At 41.2% G+C, this 12222-nt stretch overlaps 1 protein-coding gene across 1 annotated transcript in view; it reads left to right on the forward strand.

Annotated features, from left to right (window-relative positions):
- Positions 1-12222, forward strand: part of kif26ba (kinesin family member 26Ba) — a 79469-nt gene that overhangs the window by 24612 nt on the left and 42635 nt on the right. Inside the window, exons 3-4 of the mRNA XM_069522245.1 lie at positions 2371-3090; positions 10373-10554. Of these exons, the coding sequence (XP_069378346.1) occupies positions 2371-3090; positions 10373-10554 (902 nt within the window). The remainder of the gene's footprint in view (positions 1-2370; positions 3091-10372; positions 10555-12222) is intronic.

The following is a 12222-nucleotide window of genomic DNA, read 5'->3' on the forward strand; positions in this document are numbered from 1 at the left end:
AGTTCTTGAGATATGCATGCCACGTACAGACAGACAGAGATTTCTGTAATATGCCGGTACAATAAGTTAGTATCCCAGATAGTGGGCCACTTCAGGCAGTAATGCAACACTTCTGCCCTTCTTATGGCTTGAACAAAATAGAAATGAGCCCAAACTTGCCCATGTGGTAAATGGTGGCTGTGGCCCAAATAGCACTAAACAAATTCTGTCCACCTTTGGCACCTTTGGTTGACATGTGGTATTGTTAAGGCTTACTTGTGGCCCAGATCTGAACTGCCTAAGTGCCATCATTCCAAGCAGCATGTGGGCTGGATGTGGGATGTGTGAGATGGAGGGCAATTCTCGGCCAAAACAAATTTCCTATGTGGGATGGCATGCTTACACAGTTTGACTTTGAATGGCGAGGAAGTTTTCCTGATGGTTATCCAATCCCCTCGTTACTCATCACAGGAAGTGAAAACACCTGTTCCCGTAGGTTATCTGAGGACGTAGAAGAAGACATGTGCTGGAGGCAAAGTCCTGGTCGTCTTTTCATTCAAAGTTTATTAATATTAAATGTATTGTGTGTCTAAATTGTACCAAATTTGACTTCCTTTGGCCCCTAACAAAACAAATACCAAGTGTGAAGATGATAAAAGGAACAGTTCTGGAGATATGTGTTCCACAGACAGAAAGAGATTTCTGGACTCAGTAGATGTAGTGACAGTTACTCAAATCAAAGTGGTTTCGGAGAAAATATGTCTGAAAATGTCATCTGCAGGGAAGAACGGTTATATTCTTCAATAAGTACCACAGCTCCACCTTTCTGTCTTTATTGTCTGACCCGAGGTAAAATCACTGTCTCACATAACCAAGTTCTCAGTTTTCTGTAACTATCACTTGTGCAGAAAAGGTCTGGAGCCGCCACCTGACTTCAGTGCTCCAGAGGAGGAGACTGGTTGAAAGCAGGAGGTTAATTACAGTCATCATGAGAGTTGGCAGCACCTTACACAGATGTTAAGTTGAATTACAGAGCTCCTAAGCAGGCGTAGATCATACACCAAAGCTACACCTACACTTGAGATGATAATTAGCCTGCAGCATCTCTTTAATCCCAACATCAGCCTCAAGGGCCCAGACTTTCATAAAGAAAACTATTTCAATTTAATGACCTTTTTGTCAGATAAAGTAGCTTATTTAATGCTTTGTATGTTCACTGGGGTCAAATCAGGTTTAGAATCAGATTTGTATCTGCAAGTGTGCGTGTGTTTTGCTTGTTAACTTTGATATTTGGACCAGAGAGAGTCATGGCAGGAGGTTTGGAGTGGATTTCCTCTCTGCGAGCGGCTCCAATTAGTCTGGAAAAATCACATGCACATATGCACATACACACACACTCAAACACACACACACACACACATACATACCTGCACACACTCACATACATTCATGCACACAGCCACAGAACTACACAAACAAGTTAGATTAACAAAAATATCCTGATTTCCACAAACAACAAAGGACACTAATTGCTTACACACACACACGCACACAAATCCACCACACAAACATTGAAAGAGACAAAGAAGACAGAAAAGAGCAGCAGATAAACTTAGTATTTCGATGCAATAGTTGTGTTTTTTTGTTGGAAATTTATTCCAAACTGAAAGAGAAAATTGGTTTTATGTCATGCTCATACATTTTCATACTGATGTGATATTCTATATACATTCATGGGCTTTTGTGTTCCTGCATTAACATTCATGTCATACCCAATCAGTTCAACAAGAGAGGGAATTGAAATGGGTTTTTACAAAGGTTCCATGAACGGCACATGACTGTCAACATGTTGAAAATGTCAGGGGATGTTTACTTGGATGCTGTTTCAGCCGGTGTTAATTTACATGTTGATGCTGTGTTATTACAACGAGGATGCCATTTAACATGTGTGACATCTTCTAGTAAACACCTTTAATATGTTGACCTCCTTTCTGAGATGCGAAGGAACAAGAGATAGTTTGTCAACTTTACTGAGCTGCTCCTTCTTCATTAAATAAATCTTATTTCCTTCTTATGGGAACTGTAACTAAGTTCATGCTGAGAAAGAAAAGACAGAAAAGGGAGAAAGTAGAAGGTCAGTAGTTTTTTCCCTCTCTCCTTGCTGTCAGCGACTGCCACATATTTCCCCTTTAGACCAGAAGGATGTTTGGTGTGTGTGTGTATTTTTTGGTTGTGTGTGTTTGTGTGTCTTCACGTCTTCCCTCAGGCCATATTGTTTCATTGCCTTTTTTCTTGGATTGACTATAAATATTCATGCGCATGGCTTGTTAAACATGTCTTTTCTCTCCTCTTGTCTAAATCCCAACCTTGTGTTTCTCTCTCTCTTTCCAGGATCCCTCCTTCTCTCTCCTCCTCCACGATAAGCTTCAGGTGCCTAACAGTTCTCGGCTGGCGTGGAACGAGCGAGACAGTCGCTGCGATGTTTGCGCCACTCACCTCACTCAGCTTAAACAGGAAGCCGTGCACATGGTCCTCACCCTCGACCAGTGGGACCTGTCTCCCACCTCTTCCCCCACTGCTCTGATTGGACGATATGGATCTCAAGGACCCCCGGGTCCACTGGGAGCATCTGGAGTACCAGGAGTTCCTGGGTCGCGGGACTGGCCTCCTCCTTTTCTCCCTTCCTCTTCCTCCTCGGCTGTGGCTTCCACTTCACATCTTCCTCACCAAGCGTCCCAGTCGCCTTCTCCAAGCCCAAACCAGACTCCGACACCCAGCCCCAGCCACGGACCACCCAACGGCAGCAATGGGAGTCCTTCAGTGCAAACATCCAGCTGTGCTTCCTCAAACCCACAACCTCAAGGTCCAGGGCACAGACTGGGGTCCAAGCCCAGCTCCTTAGGTCTTGGAGGTGGGGTGGACAGGAGGAATGGGTCTTCTGGTTCAGGAAAAACAGCTGGTGCCCAACAGCAAGTGACTGGAGTTAACAGCCCCAACAATAGCAGTAATAGTAGTAATAACGGTAGTGGAGCAGTACTGAGCACAGCAGCTCTGCAGGCCCATCAGCACATGAACCGAACTAACGGAGGGGTTACCCTCTATCCGTACCAGGTAAGCTCTCTGTAGGAATGTGTGTGTGCACCTGTGCATGTATGTGTGGCTTATTTACATAAAAATCTGAACAGGACAATGCAAATACTACAACGAAAATGGAATAAATTACTTCTATTCTTATATAATTATAGGCTAGAAAATGGCAACAGAACAGGAACATTTCCAGCTTGTAGGTGTACCTGCCTACTTTAGTGTGACCCTGTTAACCACCCGACTTCTGAGATAACATGTTCAAATCTCTCCTCTCCTCTATTTTCCTATTCAGACGAGGCTATATATCGCATCTATACCTCAGGCAAAGTGTGTGTCTACGTGTGTCCATGTGCACGCATGTGTGTGTTACTAGTAGGATAAGGAGGGAATGGGGGAGGCAATTAATTTGTGTCTGATTGCTGCAGTTTATATAAAAATTAATTTCCCTTCTAAGTCTTAACTCAGGAAAATCTGACTTAACAGACAAGATACATATATTTTTAAATTTAGCGTGATTCACAGTTTCATTTATTCTCAATCGTAAATACATGTAATGTAATGTAATGTAATGTTATTTCAGTTATAAATCATTAAAATATATATGTATATATGTTCCTGAGAACTCCAGCAATTGCTTAAAAAGCATCAAGTGTAGAATCAAAGTAATACAGGGATAGTCCAGTCCAGCGATAGTTTTCTATTAAATTTAGAACATACAGTATATATTACAACAAGGACTACTAATAGCTAATTTAGCATCCTTTCAATGGTGCCAACATACCAAAAACAAGGAAACATTATATTTGGTGTTTACATTTCCCAAAGCATTGTAGGAAATGTAGTTCCAAAATCTGCAGCTTGACAATCACACAAACTTTCGTAAGCGGAAGACAAATAAATATAATAATAATAATAATAACAGCAGTAACAAAATCCATTAATATCAACTTATTCGTGTCAAACCTGTTTGACAAAAAATGTTGTTGCTTTAAAAATCTGTGGAAAGTCTTATGTAAATAATTATTTAAAAATACTAGTTTTTAGAATAGCTTGCAGGTACTGTATAAGGTAAGATAACGTAAGGTAAGGTAAGGTAAGATAAGGTAATATAAGATAAGGTAATATAAGATAAGGTCATAATTTTTCCAGTTATTCCAGTATTACAGCAGCCCCAGTGAAAAAAGAATATAATAAAGATAGAATAAAATAAAATAGAACTATATAAGAATAATTAGACACAAAACACAATGACGCAGAAAATTCCAGTGGTGCAGAAAAATGAAAGCAGTCACACATTCACTAGGGATGTGCTTGATCTAGTGGAGTAAACCATCTCAAAGTGCTAATGGTGATTAAAATATAAGATATAAAGCAAAACTGGGACATAATGAAAATATTTGTTAACAAGCTCTTATGAGTTAAGCAAAAGTAAGTTCTTCAACAGGGTTGAGGCCGAGCATCAGGCAGCAAGTTAGCACGGAGAAAAACTGTACAAGTGACTGCAAATGGAAAATGGAGATAGAAGAGGAGGAGGATGTATGGAGGAGAGAAGAAGAGAGGGAGCGTAAGTCGAAAAGAGAGGAGGATGGTAGAGGGAAGAAAACGCTGCAGGTGACGAGTGGTCTAGAGGTGGATAGAGGCAGGAGAGCTGAGACTCCTGGGGAAATCCAGAGGGGGGGGGGGTGTCTGTGTGTGTGTTAACGTGTGTATGAGAATGTACAACAGATGTAATAATTCATACAGTAATAATTAGGACTCTGGGGACTCTATGTCACACACCCGCGGTACCCCTTCACTCTTTCACTCTCATGCACTTTCTCTCTCTCATTCTCTCACACACGCACACACACACACACACACACGCAGAAAATCACTCTTACTTATTCCTTACGCCTTTCTTTCCTCTCTCCTATTATTTCTGTCTCACTCACACTTCATATTCATGTCCTCTTCTGTCTTGCTGAGCCGCCATCTCTCTGTATATTTTTATTCAGTCCATGTCTTGAATTAGATATCGAGATATGGAATCGTAGGTGGAAATTACTTTGTACAGTCTCAGGAATTGTTTCCTTATCTTAGGGTTAGAAATAAGACATAAGAGCAGATATGTATTCTGGTCTGTCTTTGTGGAAATAACAGAGAAATTGTTATGACCTGAGGGAGGATTTCCCTTCTCTGAGCTTAGTTAGTACCTGTGTTGGGAGGTGTAAAACGTTAGTGAGTGCTTGTGCTGTGACTTTGACTTTGACAGAAATGGTGTTTCAGCAGGAAAGGAGAAACAGAGCATGATAATAAATCACCTATGTATAGACTCACCCCGACCAGAGAGACAGGGGAGGAGGAGCTGAGTGGAGAGATGATCAAAAAATGGGTAAAGCACGAGGAAATAAAGGGAGATTAATCTAAAAGATACAGATGTAAAGGATTCGTATCAGAGAGAATCAGAATAGGAGAAATTTTATGATACAGCTTACATGTGGTATATTAATTTATAAGAGGCACATTAGCTCTGAGATCAGTCTGTATGAACACATTGCTGAGATGAATAGATCCGCTTTAATGCTCGAAACATAAAAGACGACTGAAGATGCACAGTGAAGCTTTCAGAATCTCTTACAATGGCTGATGGTCGAACGCAGGCCAAATGGGAAATATCTGCCTAATGCTCCTCAGCAAAGTAAAAGAGAACAAAAACATAGACTGTAAGACAGGGTAGTGAGAAAAAAACAGCGGCAGGAATCAATGGGTTTCATTGGAAATGTGTCTGTTAGTCTCCAGAAATGCTATCAACAGCAGCACCAGTTTTGATTTATTGGATGAAACCATTTTTAATGACAAGAATCACTGTTAAATACGCTTTTAATGGCAGCACAAGAAGACACAGGGAGCTGAGGGAGGGGGTGCACTGAGGGGGCCAGAGAAAAGGAAACGACCTGTCTGCCGGTGTGGAGCTGACATTAAAATCCTGCTGGGTCAGCAGGCTAAGAGGTGACACACCAAAGGTCCAGGCTGCAGAACTAATGGCTGAGGTCAGACAGCAGTGTGCTCAGTGATGTATGGTTCTTTAATTTCCTCCCAGAAACAACACAGACACTCTTATATCAACTGTTTGCTGTTATTTAGTGGCCCACTGTCATACCACTACTGTACCTTTGAATTAGCAGAAATCGTTCAGCTGAATTAGAAAAGACCGAGTGCAGAGTATCTGTTTGTGTCATAGCCTGTATGTTTAATCTATGTAATATCTGTAAATGTAATCTATAAATACAGTCTGTGTTTATATAGACTAGGGTTGTGCATGTTTCAGGGCTTTTTATGGTGGTGGTGTATAATGTGACCCCTGTGTGTGTGTGTACACTACCAGTCTTTATCCTTTGGGGGCAGTGGGTGGTCAACTACATCCTCCTCTTCCTGCCTCTTTTTTGCTCTCTCTCTCTCTCCATACATAATTTACTCCCACTCCATTTCCTCCTTCCTTGCCCCTCTCTCCTACATTTCAATTCCTTTTGTGCTGTCTACATTTCATTTCTGTTTTTGTTGTTGTCCTCTGAACTTTATTTTCCTTCCCACTCTATCTCTGCCTTTCTGTAACTCCATCCAACTGTATTTTTGTCTCTCTTCCACTTTTCTCACCCCACTTTTTTCTTCGAAAGGGCAACTGCTCCCTCTCTCTCTCTCTCTCTCTCTCTCTCTCTCTCTCTCTCTCTCTCTCTGTATCTTCCTCCCCTCTACTACTGCAGTAAGCATTTAGATTGTTTTACACACTGCATCTATTCCCCCTGGTATAAGCAGGCCACACACATACATGGACACAAAAAGACACAGTTTTTCATTTCAGCCTCCTCATAAAAACCTGAACTTTCAGGCATAATTTCTGTGTTGTTTGTCTATGGCATGTGGTTGGAAAAATATGGTGTTTGTGTTGTAATGAAGATGAATGAGGCAGCAGGAGTACGAGCGAAGTAAATAAGTGTTGCATTGTAAAGAAAGAGGAAGAGTCTGAGCGACAGAATCAGTTTTCTTTCCACTTTGTATTTCTGGGAAAAAATAACATCACATTAATCAAAGTCCCAAACTGACAGGTACAATCTTAGGAACAGGTGTTCTGTGAAAACATGGTCAGACTATTTTAACCCATTTCACAGAATCATCCTCAGTGCTCTTTAAATATTCCTGTTGTGGTGATTTCATGTTCCCATCATAAAGTTTCATTCAGCGTAATTAAATCATAGGTATGGTAAAATGTAGTGACTCTGCCTCTCTGTCCCGTGGGACACCAAAGTGTGATGCATTTTAAAGACTATGTTACCCAGAATGCTGTTTGGGTAAATCTATTACCAGGTACTGAAGGAATGTTGATTTAAATAGGAATTATCATGTTGTCCTTGCATTTTTCTGGGTGCAGTATTTCTGATGCAGAGCTAATTTGGCATACAGTACAGCTGGTTTAATGAGAGGCATGAGACATATTCATCACATCACTGTGCCAGATACAGAGAGGCACATGAAACATGATGTTATAAAGGTGGATATGATTCTTACATTTTATTATCCATGATACCAAGGTATTTTTTGGATGGCAGTGATGACAAGTACACGGACAGCAACATTCTGTTTATTGAATTCAAGGAAGTGACCTTTGTGGTCCACGTAGACCACGAAGGCCCCGTCAAAATATTTACTACACCAGCTCATCCTGGTCCCATCAATAGCTACTTTACAGGGATAGTTCACTGAAAAATGAAAATTGACTCGTTATCTACCCACCACTATGCTGAGGAGGGGTGGGTGAAGTGTTTGAGGTAAACGGCGTTGCAGCCAAGCATCGCTAGTTCCAGTAGCGGACACTGGTGTGAATGACGCCGAATTTGAATGTCAGGGCTTACGGACACTTGGATGACACCACAGGAGCAATATGGAGGCAGATTATGTTTTTTTTGGTCATTACTTCTAAAGAAGTGGTCACCAGTACTTCAATTTTATTGGATTTGGCTGCAATGCTGTTTACCCCTGCAACTCCAAAAGTGTTTTGTAGACTCAAACACTTCACCCACCCCTCCATCTGCATAGTGGTAAATAGATAATGTTTGAATTTTGAACTAAACCTTTAAGATCCTGCTCCTACTGCAGCTCAGCCATCCACATAGCTAGCTTGTTAGCTTCATCAATGAATCCTGGGATTGATTGTCCTGACAAGGATCCACTGGTTGGCTCCTCCATTGCTCAGGAACGTAAGGACGCATTTGAAGCAGCCTCAGGAATGAGACAGCCTTGGTCTGAAAATATAGCTAAAATAATTTTCCATCCATATTTTTGTTTGAATGTTACAGAGCAGAGTCTGATTATGACATCAAGCATTTGGGAACTCCCCTAAATGACTTAAAATGCAAATACTCCAACATGGAGATATAATGCAATGAAGACATACTACTACTTTTAATTTAATTATTGCTAATTCCGAGTATGAACCTATTCAAGGGAAGGTTTACATGGTAGTGTCTTATTCAAATTATTGTTAATATCAGAATGCTGAACCTTCACTGTGGGCCACATATTCTCTCACCACCTATACTCCAGCTCTCAGCTCACATTACAACCCTCTGTGGGGACATTTCTTTCTACGCCGTGCAAGTTCTTTTCCTCCTCCCATTCACAAGGATAAATGAGGAACCAGCACAAATGTGCACGTATTCCATGTAGCTCACTGAACCTTAATTCCATGTGTTCATGACTCCTTTAATAATGCAGGGGGAGCGAGCCAAGTCTGAGCATTTGAACGGGTGTAGATGCACAAAGGCATAGATAAACTATAGAGGCATCTCATTTACAATTGGTAATTCATCAAGGCAGTGGGCTGCATGCTTGGACCCCAGGAGCCCTCAGCAGTAAATATATACGTGCAGGGAAAGTGATTTACACACATACACACAGGTGCAGAGAAGTGCAGTAGACATACATGCTCGCAGGTTAATTCTCACACAAGCTCTAGTTCCTATCGGAGTGTGTGGGTATGATTTAGGTCGGCTGGCTGTCTGGCCACTGGCAGCACATAAAGAACTATAATCAATAATCCATATTTATTTCATGACTGGGATGGCTACACACATGAATGCAAACACACAAACATGAACACACGTGCCTGTGTATGTCGTGTTACAAACGAATTACTTACACTCATCAAAAGCAGGTAAATTGCGAAATAATTTCTTCTTTGTGTGTGAGTGTATGTCTCAACCATCCTCTGAATGTGCTCCGACTCACACTGACACAGGCCTAGATACGTTGGTCGCTCTCTCAGTTTTCGAGATACATAGACAACATGGCCCAGTGGTCGAGGCACAGACCATGTAATTGCCACACTCAGCTCCAGTCAAGGGACTTTGCTGCACACCATACCCATCTTTCTTTCTCCATATCTTCTGTCTTCAGTATCTCTACACTATTACCTGAGTAATAATGGCAAAATGCCAAAAACAAATCTTATGAAAGTTTATATATACATATAAACCTGTTGTATTCATACCATAAGCCTGGTGCTCCAGTAACTGACACACAGGGCAGGAAATGTAATTTCTTCTGAGTTCAAAGGTCTCTCTCTTTGTCCTCACTGTCCTTCTCTGCTGCATCTGATAAAGCACAAATGCAGAGATGATCCAATAATAAAGGACTAACAAAGGTAAACAGTTTAAGATGGCAGAGTGAAGGGACAGAGGGAATACGGCAGAATCAATCGCTTAAAAAAAGTGGTGAAGGAAATAGAAAAGAAGATAATTAAGGGTGACAGAGAAGGAGAAGGCTCTAGGTTAAAAGAGAGGAGTAGAGGCTGGAGTGTGAGAGTGTGTGTGTGTGTGTGTGTGTGTGTGCGTATCTGGGTCTCAGTCATTCGTGCTGCTGGTTCACAGTGATCACAGGAAACCTTACTTTCAGTCTACTAAGATAAAAAAAAACACGTGCACACACACACACACAAACACATTTTCTTTATCCATCCATGCATCCATGCATCCTTCCTTCTTTCTTTTATGGATTTTATATCTTCACAACAACAGATTGCTGATGCTGATGCAGTCTCACTTAATTACACCTTAGTCACTCTGCATGTGGATCCTTGTGGAACAACCAAACACACCCACAGAGAACGTGTCACTGATTGTGATGTTGTAAACATTATTAATCTAAATGTCATCCACCTGCATATCGGATCTATGAACATAATTTAACAATGAATTTATATCTAATCTATTCTCTTAAATCTTTTAGTTTTTGTCAGTGATATTAAAAAGTCTCTCTCTCTCTGTCTCGTCAGATCTCCCAGATGATCTCTGAGGCATCCAGAGAAGGACTGTCTGAAGCTGCCCTGAACCGCCACAACACACACTCTCCTTCTCACACCAGTTCACCATCACAAACTAACTCTCCCTCTCACGCTCCAACTGTCACCACCACAGCACCGACCGCCACCTCTGCTGCTGCCTCTTTCTTTGCCAGGTAAGATTCTTTCACACCAAAGTGCCACTGACAGAAGAGGGTGACACACGTGGAGCCCTTTACTCAGTGGGTGCATGTCAGTGCATGTCCTGTTCAATCTGATCTGTCCACACAGATGCATGCAGGGTTTGATATTTATGGGCAGGAGAGATAATTGACTCAAAAATAACTAAATAAAAAGAAAACATAGAAACAACAAAATATATAAATGAATTAGGAAAATAAAAGTGTAATATTGTGGCGTATTGGCACACATAAACACCAATACCAATGTGTCTGTGAAAGGCCGCTTTTTAGTGGCCATTGATAAATCTATCAGGCATTATTTTTTTGTGTCATCTGTTTGTCACTGTGACTGTGAATGGGAATAAACAAAGCTGGGTGGTATCGGCATTTTCTTGAAGCCAGCCACAGGGAGCAACTAAATCTTAGCATACGAAAATCCTCAGTGGTATTGTATAGTGCTCAATGACTAGGATTTAGCAGCAAGGAGACAAAGAGATTTCGTATTACATAGAATGTTGCAAGATGAGACATAGTATGAGGTTTACATGTCCAGACATCACCACATTTATGCTACTGTCTCTCATTTTAACGAATTAAGCAAAAAAACAATCACCATCATGATAAATGTACTTATCTTTTTGTGTGTTTGTGTGTATTAAACTGTCCAGTCAGCTTTCATCAATGAGCTGTGTATTTAAATCTAGTGAAATGCACAGCGACACAACAGGAATGAGACATGGCTAATACGGGTAAATTATTGATGAATAAACATGGGAAGCTCAAAATGAATGTATAAATTATTCATGGCTAACACAAGACTGTGAGTTTGTCACGGTGTCTGAAGTAGTGCTGAGACGTCAAATCTAATGAGCTGCTTTAAATCACGTTTGAAATGATACCACCACTTTTTCTTCAAACGTTCACAACACATCCCTATCCTCTCCTCCTCTCCTCTCCTCCTCTCCTCCTCTCCTTTCACGACCAAGCTGACTCGTAAATTGTACGGGACAAAAACATGTGCACGCAGTCTGTCTCTGTAGCTTTACCTCTATGACCCCCTGAACTGTCAGGTAACAAGGCCATTTTACACAAACACACACACACATCTGGTTGACATTCCAAACGTACAACCAGCTGTCTTTCTTCGATTTATGAGCATTCACCTTCTGACTGAAAGAGAGGGCTTTGTTTAAAGGTGCAGGTGTCAGTGTGTGGACATGTGTGTGTCGATGTGTGTACCTGGCAGTCAGTCTTTTTCCTCCTGTTTCAAGCTGTGTAATTACTACAGATCTTCAGTCCTGTGCTGTGTAATTTCCTTTTAAAATCAGAGTGACAGAGTGTCACAGTGTTGATTTGTTTGGAGCTCAATATTTCATTTAAACTCGAACAGTTTGCCTGCATTTCCCCGTTACTTGGGTGTAAGTATGTAGTAGGATTTCAGTTTAATTGGCACCTCCCTCCCCCCAAAAACACAAAACAACAATGTAGCCTGTACTGTGTCACCTTTTGACTCAGGTGTCTATGAATGTGTATTTGTGTTTATGGTCGAAGGATGCAGCCATGCAGTGCTGCTAAATCCCATGGTTGTCTTGGTCTTTACTCACAAACGTGGACTGCATACAGACACTCTTATTACCCACACACACACACACACACACACAC

The sequence above is a fragment of the Paralichthys olivaceus genome, chromosome 1, assembly GCF_024713975.1.
Source record: "Paralichthys olivaceus isolate ysfri-2021 chromosome 1, ASM2471397v2, whole genome shotgun sequence".
Lineage (NCBI taxonomy): Eukaryota > Metazoa > Chordata > Actinopteri > Pleuronectiformes > Paralichthyidae > Paralichthys > Paralichthys olivaceus.